This window comes from Aythya ferina, assembly GCF_964211825.1.
Source record: "Aythya ferina genome assembly, chromosome: Z".
NCBI lineage: Eukaryota > Metazoa > Chordata > Aves > Anseriformes > Anatidae > Aythya > Aythya ferina.
The window spans coordinates 84,699,795-84,716,214 of NC_140299.1; the positions used below are offsets into that span (position 1 = coordinate 84,699,795).

The window sequence follows — 16,420 nt, forward strand, 5'->3', positions numbered from 1 at the left end:
GCACAATGCCTATCACAGAAATACAGAGTAGCTGAGGTTAGAAATCTGCTCTGGAATTCATGCAGTACAACTCCCCTGCTCAGAGCAGGGTCACCTAAAGCAGGTTGTCCATGACCATATCCAAACAGCATTTGAACATATCCAAGGATGGAGATCCTATTGCCAAGCTGAGCAACCTGTGCCAGTGTCTGACCACTCTCCCAGTTCTGCCAGCTGGCACACCATCATTATTTCTAAGCACAGAATCATTGGATCATTTGGGTTGGAAAAGACCTCTAAGCACATCTGGTCCAACCTTTAACCTAGAACTGCCAAGCCCACCATTAAACTATGTCATCTACACATCTTGATTGCCTCCAGAGACAGTGACACAGCTGGGCAGCCTATTCCAATACTTCACAACCCTTTCAGTAAAGAATTTTTTTCCAATATCCAACCTAAGCCTCCTCTGGCACAACTTATGGCCATTTACTCTTGTCTAAACTGCATAATTCTGCACAAACTGTTGCATCTGAAGCTGCTCCTGCTATTGCTTTCCTGTTAGGTGCACTCTGGTCCTGTCCCCTTACTCAGCAGCAGCTCAAAAAGTGCTTGACTGTCCCTAATCAGGTGTCAGCTGGAGACCACAGCTCAGAGCACACTTTGATTATGATTATCATGATCTAGTGTGTAATAAGACCTCCAAAATTGAGCCACGCAAAAAAATAAACATCTGGTCCAAAGTCAGTTCATAAACTCTAGGTTGTGAAGAGAGAAATGTATCTCCAGGCTCCTTCCATACCAAGGCTTGTATCCAGTGTTGTTCAAATGAATCCTGTGTCCTACAGGGTTTTCTTTTTAAATAAACAAAAAGCTTCTTCAGGCTGCATTTTGCTAAATGATAAATATTATCAGTGTTTAACCCTGGCAAGAGATCAGCCTGGGATTTTAAAGCAACTGTTCTTTTTTTACATTGCTGCTTAAGGTATCAGAATCCACTTTGGTTGCAAATATTGAACAGCTCAGGTGGTGATCCATTTTTGGCATCCTTTTCGGTCCAACTGCTTCATCACCATCTAGCGCCTAGCTTCAGAATTGACAATAACTGCCATTTTACAAAACCTTGTGAAACTGTGGCTCATAAATTGTAGACATAGCATGATGGGATAAACATAGCAGGCAGAAGAGTCAGGCAACAGACTTCTGTAAAACTGAGCACTACTAATGAAAAAACATGCTATCAGGGACCAGCTAAGGGCTGTATATTGCTGCAGAACAGTAGCAGAAAACCACTTTTGACATGCATTTATCCCATGTTAGCACTCTTGTTTCCCAGTGACAAAAATTTGACAAAATATGTAGTAATATAAAAGGTTAAATGCATCCCTGTTATCTGCATTACCCACAGGCCTGTGCCACCTATGGAGAAATAACTACCAGGCATAATATACCACATCTAAGTTATTGGATGCATCCACACTAAAGAAAAAGTCAAGCTGATTTTTCCAGGAGTGGCAGAGTCTGTTCCAACAGATATATTTGTCCCACTTGCTCAACATTCAATCCAGCCTGAAGCCTGGAATCAATTATGTTTGGTTGCCTGAGTCCCCCAGTGCAAACCAGAGCAGATGATCTAATGTGATTGCCATTCAGAATTTCTCTCCTTCCCCAAGCCTCCAGACGACAAATGGACTCTGCTTCTACTTTTGCTCTGTTTCTTCTCGCCTTTTTGACAGGCACACAAAATGCGCAGTAAAGATGATGCAGTCAGCTCTGTGGCAATATCATCTTCATGGCTGATCCCAAGAAAGAGCATACAAGGTAACACTCATTTGGTAGTGTAGTTACAAAGCCAAGCATGGAGAAGAAAGAATCACTTGTCTGCATTCTGCAGTCTCCGTTTTCCCATGCACAGGTGTGTAAGCTGCAAAATGCACTGCAAGCTACTCATCGGCAGATCTAACAGCACAAATTCATGGGGTCGTAGTGATGTGGAGAAGCAGACAAGCTAAGAGAGGTAAGCTGTGCCAGAGCTGTCCTGGCATGGCATGGGAGCAGATGAAGCTCCCTCACTTGAACATCTGCTGGAGGAACAAAAATAAAGCCCACTTCGAATGTTTTGCTCTGTGCTTCTTCTTTTCACAGAGCAACACAGAGTTCACGTCAGATTCCACTAAAATGAAATGCACTTCTCTGCTCTTCAGTGAGGCTGGTCGCAGTCACTTCGGGACTCTGCTAATGCAAACTGACTCTCCAGCCAACTGCAGTCAGGGCTGACTGTGGATTTGTCAATCTGCCCTCTACACTGTATTGGTAAGTCAAGCAAAGGTGTCAGTTTAGAACGACTTTGTCCTCTCAAAGTGATACTGACCATGCTGAAATCAGCAACCAGAGCAGGGAAAATGCATCTGTGGGTAATTAGTAACAATCACAGGCTGCTTGGAAACTGCTGACTACAGCAGTAATGAGCTGGGCACATGTCATTGGCTTGCAAATGGAGAGAGCATTTATGAACCATGGCAGCAAGCAGTAAGGGAACAATTTTTTTTTTAACTTAATATTTAATGTGGCATAAAAACGATGGAAAGAAATTGAGTGGCTCTCTAAACAGAGGTTTGGCTGGTGGTCTGTAACATAACAGAGCTGGTGGATGAAGCAGTACAGAGAACTGTCACTAAATTTTCCTTACACATATTCTAGCAGCAAGTGCCAGCATGAATGCCAGTGTTTAAGCAATCTTTTCATCTTCGAGAAAATATCTTTTGCTCTACCAGCTTGCCAGGAAATAGGAATCTTAACATTACATGCAGAGGATCTTCCATATCTCAACCCTCAATATTACCTTGCAATCCAAACTGTGTTCTAGCACTAAGAAAAAATGAAAGACTATGATTATAATTCACTTAAGACCTCTGTTCTCCAATTCATTTGCATTAAATTCCTTATGATCTATTTTACAGCCTGAAGACTAACAGAATAAACTCTCTTCACAAATGGCAGCCCAGAGTCTCCAAACTTTCTAATGAAACTGATTAAGCCTGAACTGCAGATACCAGCCTGTAAAAGGACTAAGTATTCTTAGCCATAATAAAACCCATCCCACTAATGCCTGTATGTCATATTTAATGATCTTCAATCCCCAAAATAAGTCTTTTAAACCCTGTTCCCACCAACTCTTTGTTGAAATGTTATGAAGTCACACATTCACACATTTATGGCTCTGCTTTACACTGATTAGAAGATTTCCTGATAAAAATAATATTTTCCATTAACAGATCTTAATATTACAATCCACTTGTGATTCTATTTTACACAGCCCTTGGTCTCATAACAATTAAGCCATTACAAATGTTTTTTATAATCTGGAATGTCAGCAGAGAAATGAGGTAAACCTGTCAAGCCATTATCACCACCAAACACAGACTGTAAACATTTTGTGGAGCTTTAACCACCCAATTTGACAACTGAAAACTGTGTTAGCTAGCAAGACTGAAACAGGTTGTTCCACACAGCTTTCAGTCTCCTCCTCTCAGTCTGCACACATCACAAGACAGCCTATCTGGAACAAGGAAGTTGGAAAGCCCTCAAGAAAAAAGAGTTAAGAAATTAAAAACAACCCGACATTTTGAATTTCAAGGGAAAAGAAGAAAAATAAATAAATAAATAATAAAAATAAATATAAATTTAAAAAAAAAAAAAATTAAAACAGGATTCATGACAGCCATTCCTCCTCCAAGAGGCAGCAGTTTACAGGAGAAACACTATCAGAAACCTGTGAGGCTCAGGTACTTTCCTGCAACACAAGGGCTCGAGATCCAGGACATGGTTCTAGCAGAATTTCTCCCATGAGTTAGTTCCTGATCACTAAAGCAGGGCTGACACAAAGCTAGCAGTTTTTCAGTTCTCTTATTTCTCACCTGCAGGGCAAGCAGGCGATCAGGCCCAGTCAGCATGGGTTTATGAAAGGCAGGTCCTGCTTGACAAACCTGATCTCCTTCTCTGACAAAGTGACGCACTTGGTGGATGAGGGGTAGGCTGTGGATGTGGTCTACCTTGACTTCAGCAAGGCTTTTGACACCGTTTCCCACAGCATTCTCCTCAAGAAACTGGCTGCTCTTGGCTTGGACTGGTGTACGTTTCGTTGGGTTAAAAATTGGCTGGGTAGCTGGGCCCAAAGAGTCATGGTGAATGGAGTTAAATCCAGTTGGAGGCCGGTCACTAGTGCTGTTCCCCAGGGCTCGGTGCTGGGGCCGGTCCTCTTTAATATCTTCATCGATGATCTGGACGAGGGGATCGAGTGCACCCTCAGTAAGTTTGCAGATGACACCAAGTTAGGTGAGTGTGTTGATCTTCTCAGGGGTAGGAAGGCTCTGCAGGAGGATCTGGATAGGCTGCACCGATGGGGTGAGGCCAAGTGTATGAAGTTCAACAAGGCCAAATGCCAGGTCCTGCACCTTGGGCACAACAACCCCAAGCAGAGCTACAGACTGGGAGAGGAATGGTAGGAAAGCTGCCTGGCGGAGAAGGACCTGGGAGTGATGGTGGATAGTCGGCTGAATATGAGCCAGCAGTGTGCTCAGGTGGCCAAGAAGGCCAACAGCATCCTGGCTTGTATAAGAAGCAGTGTGGCCAGCAGGGCTAGGGAGGTGATCGTCCCCCTGTACTCAGCTCTGGTGAGGCCGCACCTCGAGTACTGTGTTCAGTTTTGAGCCCCTCGCTGCAAGAAGGACATGGAGGTGCTCAAGCAAGTCCAGAGAAGGGTAATGAAGCTGGTGAGGGGTCTGGAGAACAAGTCTTATGAGGAGCGGCTGAGGGAGCTGGGCTTGTTCAGCCTGGAGAAGAGGAGGCTCAGGGGCGACCTTATTGCTCTCTAAAGGTACCATAAAGGAGGCTGTAGCGAGGTGGGGGTTGGTCTGTTCTCCCACGTGCCTGGTGACAGGACGAGGGGGAATGGGCTAAAGTTGCACCAGGGGAGTTTTAGGTTGGCTGTTAGGAAGAACTTCTTTACCAAAAGGTTTGTTAGACATTGGAACAGGCTGCCCAGGGAAGTGGTGGAGTCACCATCCCTGGAGGTCTTTAAAAGACGTTTAGATGTAGAGCTTAGGGATATGGTTTAGTGGAGGACTTTTAGTGTTAGGTCAGAGGTTGGACTCGATGATCTTGAGGTCTCTTCCAACCTAGAAATTCTGTGATTCTGTGATTCTACCCCCACTGATCCATGATCCCAACTCAGAAACATTAAACCATAGCTTTTGTCAGAGAACAGACAACAAAAAAGCTCCCAGAAGGCAGACTACATCATGCCCTGTTAGGAAGTGTTTGTTGAACCCTGCACTAAAAACAATTATTGTGCAGTGTGTACCATTGTTCATCTCCTTCTAATTTTCAGTGGCATCTACTACAAATGCAAGGCCCATAGCAATACGCAGGTTTTGGTTACAAGCAAAAAGAGGATCAATAAATGTGTCTTGACTCCTGAATCCCCTGCCCCACCTAACAAAAAAAATAGAAAAAGAAACATGACTAAAAAAGTGTGTTAATTCTTGGGAGAAAATGCAGTAGTCTGTCCAGAGCTATGATGAGAACCATATCATCAAGTACACTTTAATTTACATGGCTTGTATGTTACAGGCACAAAGTATGGCTTGTTACTTAAATCTTCCTACCCCTGAGATCTGCACGTCCTCTCAGATCATTACAGAAGCCCCAGGGCAGAGAGCAGGACTCAGCTGTATGGTATGTGTCCAGCGCTACAGGGCTCAGGGCATGCCTTGGGCTTCTCAGTGCTTCCAAAATGTGAGCAGCATGAAGCTGCTATGGTGTAGGTTATGAAAGAAAAAGGGAGGATAGCACTTGGACAATCTTTTCAAGAAAATATATCAAAAAGCGTAGGTTTTTAAAGGGTTTTCATACACTTGTATAAATCTAAGTTTTATGAATGTAGGTGTTAGAAAACACTACAGCAATAGCAAATTAAAGATATAAATACCTACTGTCTTGTAAAATGTGTTCTGTTATAGCTCGCAACTTGTCACATTTAAGACCAACTGCAGGTTTTTTCTAGGCTTTCTACTCATAAAGCCTGCTCCACATGGTCAATGAGAACAAATAAATTTAAAATTTAGAACTTTTGTTCACGGGTATAAAGTCACAAGGAGAGCGCAAGAGAAGTATGTAACAAGCTTTGCAGCACCATTTCTGTAGTCAGCTCACCAAATGCTAAGAAAGTAGCAGTACAAGAAAATTGTCAGTCATGCCCAATAAGTAAGATAAGGATGCAATGGCTGCTCCCATGCTCTTTGAACTGTGGATGGATGTTTTGTACAATGAATTGAAGTGTCTACACAGGAGCACAGTCTGAAACACAAGTCTTGTTGTAAGCTGCCTCTGAACGAGCTGGTGTTAGCAGCTGTAGGAGCAGCAGAAACGTCCCAGTGGCAACAGAAGTAAGCTCTGTTATCTAAGAGGCCATGGAACATACATGCGCCCCAAGGTCATCTTTACAGGTGAAATCTATAGTCAGCCTTGCTTCTGGAAGGGACCAGCATGACCAGCACCCATAACAACACACTGACCAAATCTGACAACTCTTAGTGCTTCTGTCCATGTCAGCCTCTTGCAAAACAAAGTTAAAAAATAAGTAATAATTATCTATAGGATATCTGTGAGCTTGGCAAGGCCTTTTTATACTTTAAATCAAAACAAGTTCTTTTGCCATTTCGGTATATGCAGAAACTCAGAGTTTTAATGCACATTGCTCAAAAGACTGTAATAAGTACTTTTTCCATTGCTAAATGTCACCTTACACTATTGTCAAGGCACCTAAAATTACTTGATTCCTTGAGAGTTACCATGCAATCTTCTCCATTCCTGGCTAATCAATATCATTGGGAGCCACATGTAAATGAGATGTTTTTAGAAACCCTATGAAACAAGGCTGGTTTGAGAATAAGATTTGTATTAGATTAGTATACATAGTATAGATCAGATCCTGGTGAAAGGCATATTCATGCCTGTTCTCTGTTAAAGGTTTCCCAAGCTCGTTCTTATCCATAATTCTTTATTTTCAACTATGCTTGGAACTCAGTTTATTCATCTCTTGCTAGACTTTTTTTTTTTCAAATGCTGGAAAGAACAACTGAACAACGTCAGTGCTGCCTGGAATATTCCTTTTTTGTTTGTTTGTTTGTTTTTATTTTTAATACCTTGAAAGAATAAGGAAGTATACTCTCATCAACTCCCAGGGCCCTGCCATAGTAGTAGCTGGCTTTATAAAACAAGTGAAATCTTGCTTGAACTCCTGGGTCCATCCTGCCTACTTCCAGAGACCTGAGGCTTGTGCAACTCACTTGCACAAGCTACGATCTGCTCTTCTCAGGCCCTCAGTAACTGGGCCCACAACAAAAGCTTCACCAGCAGTTCCAGCAAGCAGTCACTGCCATCGGGTAATTATCCCTATTGCTCCCCTTGCTGACTCTCTCATTGACTTGCCCACCTCTTCCCTCCCCAGACACACTGTGCTAGTATTCTAGTATTACACCACGAAGTACTGTGCCAGGGACACTACCTGGCTGAAAAGTAACTCTGTAGAGGGTGTTTTTTCCTGGGGGGGAGGGGAGGCTTGAAAGGGGGAGGGTCTTGGCTATTTTCCAGCCAGTTCAGTTTCATTATATGATTTCCTGCATGATTTCACACAGATGGGACAGCAGGGGGAATGCAATAAGCATGCGAAGTGCTTAAACCAGCATAAAAGAAAGAAGTGTTGCTGGAATATTAAAACAGCTTTTGGGTGAACCTGGTTTTGGCTAGGTACAGATCTTGGACAGGCAGTTTCTTAGAGGAAGACAGAAGCAAGAAAGCATTCAAGTTTTCTATCATTTCCTTTCCTTCCTAAGTCTCACTCCACATAATGCAATTTAATAATTTCTTGCTTCTCACCTACTAGATGAGATTGCAGTGCTTTCAAGATAAGGTAATAAATAATATAATAATAATAAAAATAAAAAATAATATAAGAAAAACAGTATCATTTTCAATTTTAGCAACAAAATAAACATGTAAATCCAATCCCTGGCAAAACACAGAAAATTCATTGATAAAATCTCTACAAGTTAGACTTAAGGACAAAAGTAATACACAGGAGTAACATACATAGGAAACGGTCCCTGAACTTTTTTAATCCTGGTTGGTTTGTTGCTGGATTTGTTATGTCTTTTTTTTTTTCTTTTTTTTTTTTTTTTTTTTTTGTGACTCCCACAATTCTTTTGGGACACAGCTTCATGTATTTCTTATAATTTGAGCAGTCTCCTTCCACATGATGTGGACAGTCCCAAATAAACAGAGGACCATGGCATTATCAAATTCCAGCTGTTCCTTAACTCTTACCCTATACCTTCTTAATAAGGTCTCGCTTAAATGCAGACAATCCTAGAACAAACAATTGCTTTCCACTTAAATGTTCCATCTTAGTGCAAAATTACAGGTCCATAAGTCTAAAACATGAATTTTGTAGAAAACAAAAGCATCCAAAATTCAAGTTAGCTTGAATGCCATAAAAATCTCATCCAGACTAAAATGCCAGCTGCCTTTATGAAAAACAGGCCACAAATCCCAAAAGCACAGGCAAGCATCTGATTTTCTGTTAAGTGTTAGTTTTTTTTTACAAGAGCGGGTTTGGGGTGGAGAGGCGTATTCCATCCTACTTCATCTGTTGGCTCCAAGGAATACTAATGATTTATACAATCCACACAATGACTACCAACAGAGCTGCTGTAAAATCACATGGTTACAAGGAGACTTTTGAGTGAATAACTACATGTCTGAGACAACTCCTTCATTAAGAGCATCACCCTACAATGTACATGTGTACTTCTTCACATCATTTATCAGTGTATAACAAACTAATTACCTGTTACGATAGGATATGACTGAGGTCCAGGAACACTTGCTCCTAAATCTGCAGAAGTAGGGCTGGTTATATTGGCCTTCATGTCATCCAATCCACCAGCTAATGATGCCATGGCTGAGTATTCAGTTGCCTGGAAAAAGAAACAAAAGACATTTTACCAATAATAAATTCACTATTCAACAGCTTTTGCCTGTATGGCAAAATGCAATGCAGAACTCTGAAATCTTTTGTTCAGTCAGACTGGCTACTTTTAAGGCAGTACATGGGTAGCGTAAACAGCAGTGTTAAGCAGTCAAAATAATAAACGGGTCTGTTCTTATCACTGGTGTTCTTGGAGAACACCAAAATGAGCTTTCTTTATAAACTGAAATCCAAACTCACAAATATGTCACAAAGCTTTCTTTAAAAAATAAGTTTTGTAGACCAAAATCGGGACCATAACTGTCGAGTGTAAGTTATTTGCTTGTTAGAGAGAACTGTTCAAGTCAGTTAACCTGAACTCTCCTTAGTTCATTGGTGGCATTTGAAGAGACACACACTAATGAACAGGTGGGAATAGAGGGGTCCAGTTTCCAGTTTCACTTAGGCATACTTCATTTCCTTATAATTTCATAAGAAATAGTTTGCACTTAAATAAAAGCACTTGCTTAATTTGTAGCCAACTGTTTCAAAATCCAAATTATTTAAAAATAAATAAACTGACTGTTGTAAGGGTGCTCTCTCATCTCATGGTAATTCTTTAACCTCATTAGCTGAAGCTACAGTAAATGAGCACAGGTCCTCAGAAGTCAGAATCCTTCTGTCCTATAGCTCTGTCAAAGTCCATGTAGCTATGACAATCTAAAGCAGGTGAGGTCAACTCACACATCCAGTTTTCTGCCATATACATGGCAGAAAGCTCATCTTCATTTGCCCATTTGCCTTTTTCCTTAATTTTTTATTAGTGGTATCATTCACAAAAATGGGAACTTTCAAAGTTTTCCCTTCCCTATTGCTATTTCCACTTTAAATTTTAATCCCTTATTTGAGAAATTGTAATCACATACACAATAATCAGATGATTATGACTTCAAGTGGAGAACAGGCAACAGAAGCAGACAAAATTAAACAACTCCAAGGCTGATTCCCACTGTATTAATGCAGATGTAGCTGTGCAGAGCTGAAGTTATGAGTGATTACTTAAGCCCTCAGTGATTTTTTTGAGCAAACAAATCAAAATGTTAACTTTTTGTTTTGTTTTGTTTGTATTTACTTCGAGGAAAAAAAACATGTCTCGTGTGAATACATTTTTCTCCTTGAAAGTTTCTTAGAATGCATACAATTTGAGATTTACTACGAGCTGAGTACTTTGGGTCAAATATACCTGTTTGTGTCTCCGTTGCTCAGTTCTTACTTAAGCTGAACATAATTTCTTACTTAAGCTGAACATAATTTAACTTGATAACCTATTAGTAGTAGGTTTATATTGATCAAAGCATGCTTCATTCAAGGATGCAACCTGTGTGAGGCACAAGCACCCCTATCACCTTGAAAGATCTCCCACACGAACCTCTTCCAGATGAGTGCGTCAAATGTGTTTTGCCAAAGTGAATAGCTGCTGGCCACCCTCTCTCTTCACCCTGCTCATGGATCAGCACTGCAGGGTCCTCTGGATCAAAGACTCTCATCAAGAACTTCTCATCAAAGACTCATCATCATCTCCATTCTTCCCTTTGTATTAGATTTCTCCTATTCCTCAGCCTTTTCAGCTTATTCCTCCTCCAAAACTCCCCTCACCCCTATGTTATCCTTGCCTTCATGAGCCCAGTCTCTTTCTTCTAACACTGTTGCCTCAGAGATATGCACTGCCTGCACCTCTGCTTCAGCTCTACTTCTGCACCTTGGCAATCCCTGCCCTTTGGGAAGACCTTTGGGAGGAGCAGCACTCCTCTGTGCTGTCACCAGTGCAACCAAAGTTCTTTGGTCTAGTCTCACATCCTACCCAAAAAAAATCATCACAGACCCTGTTTAGTCTGCCAGGCTGCCCACGGGCCCTGTCCCTCGCTGCAGTACTTGCTCTGTGTGGAGCTGCCAGCCTTCCCACACGGCTCCAGAGTCCTGTGTCTGCAACCCCACTTGGGGATGTGCATACTTAGCAGCATAGCTGAACTTTTTAGCTTCCTGAAGCCCTGACCTGAAAAGAGACTGGATGAACAAAGCATGGCTGAAGTTCTGCAGAGACATCGCAGGCAGCTGGTGCTGTCCTCGCAGCGTGGGATGTGCAGGAAGCACAGCAGGGAGAAAGCTGTCCTGCTCTCTTACATTGGGGATGGTATTTCTGCAGTCTGGAGAAAAGCACACACCCATCCCTAGGGAAAGGACTCCTTGTTTTACTCCTGATGCTCTAAGAAGTTGTTTTACTCCTGATGCTCTAAGAAGTTGTAAATGCACTACGTTCAGACCTGGCAATCTCTTCAGAGCTTCCTACATTTCTTTGATCTGCCACGAAGCAGAGTGTGAATGTGGTTTCACACTGCTGAAGGGGAAGCTGATAGTTTGGGCTCAGCTGAGAGAAAGCACACTGCAGTGCCACATGCTGGGTCACACACAGCCCCCTACAGTCAAAAGGTGCTATAGGGGCTGCTACTCCTTGCTCAAACCCAACTGAGAACAGCCCAGGACCCCACATGAAAAATCCCTGCCATGAGAGTGCAGAGCATTCTGCGAAATGTCAAAACATTGCAGCTTTCTTCAGCTTTGAAGTCCTAGTAACTGACCTAGGAGGACACTGTAACAGGAACAGGTCTCACATTTTAACTGTAGTGATCTGAACACACCACATCAACTAAACGACAGCTGGGCTTTTCAAGCTGGGAGGGATTTACCCGTTTTCAGTAGCAGAAGCAGATAGCTAGAAGGGTATAGCACACTCTGCTGGGAGCAAGGACAATGGCATACCTGTGCTCTGTGTCACCCTGCACAGGGAGCAGGAACCTGATGGTGTGTGCACCACGGGAGGAGATGGAGGCCAGCCTGCACCTGCCTGCTATGGAGGTAAGAATACTGGGATTTTCAGGGATTTTCCTGTTTTTGCACTTTTCCCACGGCAAAACCATGCCAGCATCCCTCCTCGGAGCCACCAGCTGTTGCCCACACACCTGCAGCCAGGCCAAAGAGCTGCAGATGAGCAGCTGATCTGGGGCTACCAGACACCACACCAAACAGACACAAGCCCATTGCTGCTCCAGACCCACCACAACTGACTCGCAGCCACATTGTCCAGGCCAAGGTGAGCCCATTAAACACCTCTGTGGTCAAAGCACCTACCACAAGGCACTCAGGGGGCAGCCAAGGCCAGCACCAGGCTAATGCAGCAGCACTAGTCAGGAGGAGGGCAGGCAGCTTTGGAAAGAGAAGGAAGCGTGCCGCTGCAGAAGGTGTCTCTCGTTGCCAAGCTGTGAGATGCTGTAATGAGCCCTGTGCTCAGCACTTTGAAGAGAGGTCCCCATCCCTTGAAACAGGTGGGTGCAGACCTGCGGGACAGCAGGCAGCCAGGGGATGAACCCTGCAGCACAGGGGGCTCAGAATTTGGCTTCTCCACTTCTACATGTAAGCCAGCACTGCTGGCAGTGACAAGCGGCCCAGATGTGACCATGAGGCCTCTCCCTCTGCAGCAGGAAGCCCGACCTGCTTGGTAGGTGAAAAAGCAAGAGTCGGGTGTTCAGTACCCTAGAAATTACCTGAAAAATGACTGCCTGCGGTTGTACCACGTACTGTCTCATCAGCATGGAGCACCACTGCCATAGCATGGAGGAGAGAAAACACAGACATGTGAAACGAGGAATATATAAAAGGGGAGAGACTGAGGACAAACTGAAAGGAGAGGCCAGACAGGGTCTCATGCTCGCCCTGCCCCATCCCTTTTGGCTCAGGAGGACCTGGTGCTGGGCAAAGGAGCTGGACAGGGGAGAAGCCGGAGTAGTGAGGAGAGGGGTGGCCACTTTGTGTGCTAGGGCAGCAGTTCACCCTATGCCTCACGCAGGAGCGTCCACACGGTGCTTTTCCTGCCAACCTTCATTGTGTGAAGATGGGAAAGTTTCTACTCCGGCAGAAGTTTCACATCCACCTTAATTTCAGAGGCTTTATTTCCAGGTATTTCCTCCGTGGCGCCCCTCGCCCACATCTGTGCACTGGCATTGCCAGCAGCACTGAGATGTGTGGGCAGTCACAGGCTGGTGCCTTCCTTCACGTGGTGTTGGGCAGACTCTGTGGCACCAGGGCACTTGGTAGGTGTCATTTACAATCTCTCTCTAAGTACCATCCCATCCACTTTATGGAAGGGGAAATTGAGGCAGAGTCCCACATTTATAGGAATAATTGTGCCAGTGGGCACTTTTCAGAAGTCACTGGGGCCAGGAGAAATAACTGGAGTGCGAGCTGGGTGTCTGTCTCTCTTCATGGCGTGCAGTAGGTACTGAACCAATTCTCACAGCAAGTACCTACAGGGGGAAGAACTCCCTCCACACCCTGCATGCAAATACCCATCACCAGCCCATGGGGATGTGAACACATGAGGATGAGAAGGAAACAATCAACTTTTATGCATGTATTACAACCTTCTGTAGAAAACACATGAAACTACCTGCTGTGTCCATGCCAATTCTGCTGCCTTCAGTTTCTCAGCTACACATTTAGAGGGACAACCTCAGTCACCAAGAGCTGACAGAGCATCCTGAACCGCAGCAGCTCACAGGAGCCTTGTACCCAGCCCTATCTTTCACACCTTGTTGCACCACCAGAAGACAAGCTGTGGTATGAAAGATATTTGTGAGAGGTGGTGAAGGCAATGAGCATATGTTGGGAAAAGAGGTGCAGGAGTACATTGGTACTGTTCGCAAACTATTTCAGGGAGGTTGTGGAGTCTCCTTCTCTGGAGATACTCAAGGCCCGTCTGGATGCCTACCTGGGCAGCCTGATCTAGGGAACCTGCTTTGGCAGGGAGGTTGGACCCGATGATCTCTGGAGGTCCCTTCCAACCCCTTCAGTTCCGTGATTCTGTGATTCTGTAACATACACAGCATGGCAGAAGGCACACTGGCATCTCCCGTGGCACCACAGTAAAGTGGTGAGATAACCCATCACTGGCTTCACACTATATTTTTTCTGACAAAGATGCCTGTGTATAAATCACCAGAAGGTCAACAGACCCTACAGATAGAGCTGCTGTCTCTTCACAATATATCCAGAACAGACAATGGAGGGCATGTAGTGGGGAAAAAGGGCATTCCCTAAAACAGCCCAGTGCTGGGATCCAGCATGGGAAACTTGCAGAGGTAAGGGGGGGATTCTTCTGTGCAAGGGTCTGGGGTTAGCCCTGCAGCAGTGCTGCAATCCGGGCAGTGCTAAGCAAACACATTCCCCTCTGCTCCCTCTTCCCCCCGTCCAGTGGCACAGACCCTGCACCCCCCTCATGAGACCACTTCAGGAAAAGACAGAAAAGAGGTGCCTGCTACACAGGGAAAGTGACTATCCAAAGGAGCCAGCTGGCATCCTGTGGGACTTGCACATGTTGCTTTTGCATCTGCTCCGTTCTCCAAATCACACCTGCAAAAAAAACAAGCAGGCATAAAGCAACGTGTCTTGTGCCTTCCTGCTACTCGCATGGCTGCCTTCAGACCAACAGTGTTGCTTGGCATGCAGCACCTAAAGAAAACCCCTGCCTGACGCAACACAACGGTGGCTTGGGCTGCCAGAGCACAGCACCAGCCTGGGGGCTTCAGGGCTTGGCACTGCTTCGGTGCTGACCGCGCTTGCAGCCTGCCTCTCCCGAGCAGACCAGCTGGCAGTGAGACAGGCATGTCACAGGGGGCCCTCACTGATCAACACAGCTTTTACTGTTCAGGGCAGATGCTGATCTGAGGTCTCCTTAAAGGTGTAGTGCTGTCCACTTGGTCACTCAGCCCAGGTCACAGCTCTGCTAATCTGTCGTGGCAGCAGCAAGCAAGAGCTCATACTTAACAGATCCAAGTCATCCTGGCGTAATACTTTCAAAATTAATAAAGAAAGGCAGAACTAGCAGACACCAGGCAGGCTTTCTACTGAAACCCCCACACCAGCCTCACAAAGGGAAGAAATTCGTAACATTAGATATGGTTCGGAGAGCTTAATCCAAAGCAGCTTTAATTAATCTCCCCAGGCTTTCAGAAACTCGGTGCCACATGCAGCTGCACGGGCACTGGTGCTATTCGGTCTTAAATTTTATGGGAATGGGAAATTCATTCCGAAGCCCTCCTCCTCAACCGCCTCGGATTTGGACTGGAAAGGCATCTGAAAAGCCATATATCAAAGCCTTGTCGCTGCCACCCCACCAGCCACCCCTCCATTTTATAATTTACATCACATTTCCTGCTCTACTCACTGCTATCACTGAAACTAATTCTGGTTTGGAATAAAACCCATTTACACAGCTAATTGGAGCTGTACTCTAATTTCTCTTTTTTTGTTGGTTTGGTTTGGTTTGGTTTGGTTTTTGGTAGCATTTGGCTCTTACTCTCTTAAACGGCATGAAAATTTGATTTCAGTGATAAAGCCTTTTTTCCCTCTGTGTAAACAGAATATTTCTAAAACTCCCTTTCACAAAAGAAAAAAAAATGTTAAAAATAATAATAATAATAACAGCAGTGCTTCATTTTAACCCAAATCCAATTAGGATTGTGTAAATCCCCAGAGATTCTTCTGAAAACAAGGGGAATTAGTACACCCTGCCATGAACACAATTGCCCTCATACTTCAGAATAGCTGACTGGCTTTTGACCTAAATCTTCAGATTATCTGCATGTGGGACACTCTACGCTACATTTTACTTTTCCACAGTGAGATCCATAAGCAGACGAGCCCATTCTCAGATTTTCCAAAGGGATCCCCAAATCCAATCTAAATGCCTAGAATTTACCTGGTTTTCTTTTATACATATAAATAACTGCATTTCCATTCGCTCTTTGTTTCTCATTTTCATTTTCTTCTAATATCTGCATGTAAATGTCTGAAAATAGCATCTGTAATTGAAGATTATGAAGTATAGCCAGCTCCTGACAGGCTGCTAAGGAAGATGGATTATCCTCATTTTTCTGTAAATTTTGTCAATTTTGGAATTCATAAGCTATCAACACTGATCAAAATGTGAACACACAGCTGTGTCAAAAAGAAAGGCGCAAGGACATTGTGGCTCCTGCGTTCCCGCAGAGGCTGGGTCTCCTGACCCTCCCCCAGCCGGAGCCGAGCACGGTGCAGGGATTATTCGTGGCCACTCATGGTATTTACCCCCCCTCAAAAAAAATCAAATAAATAAATTGAAAGTACGCAAATTCTCTTGTGCGCTGATTCAAATCACAAAGCGTAATTTATTGCATGTTCTCCCTTTTTATTTATCCCTAAGTAGTAAACACGATTTCCATTCAGGGGGTTCGTTATGTTCCACTCCTACCAGACAATCACAGCACACTTGAGGCAATTGTTTAGTCTCTTCCTCTCAATTTTCCCATTACTGGGAGTAAG

General features: G+C 44.0%; 1 protein-coding gene across 3 annotated transcripts in view; it reads right to left on the reverse strand.

Moving 5' to 3' along the window:
• The window catches only part of PAX5 (paired box 5), a 144,693-nt gene that overhangs the window by 61,106 nt on the left and 67,167 nt on the right, over positions 1-16,420 (reverse strand). For all 3 annotated transcript variants that reach the window (XM_084504272.1, XM_084504270.1, XM_084504271.1), the window contains one exon: positions 8,888-9,017. In XM_084504272.1, coding sequence (XP_084360398.1) covers positions 8,888-9,017 — 130 coding nt within the window. The remainder of the gene's footprint in view (positions 1-8,887; positions 9,018-16,420) is intronic.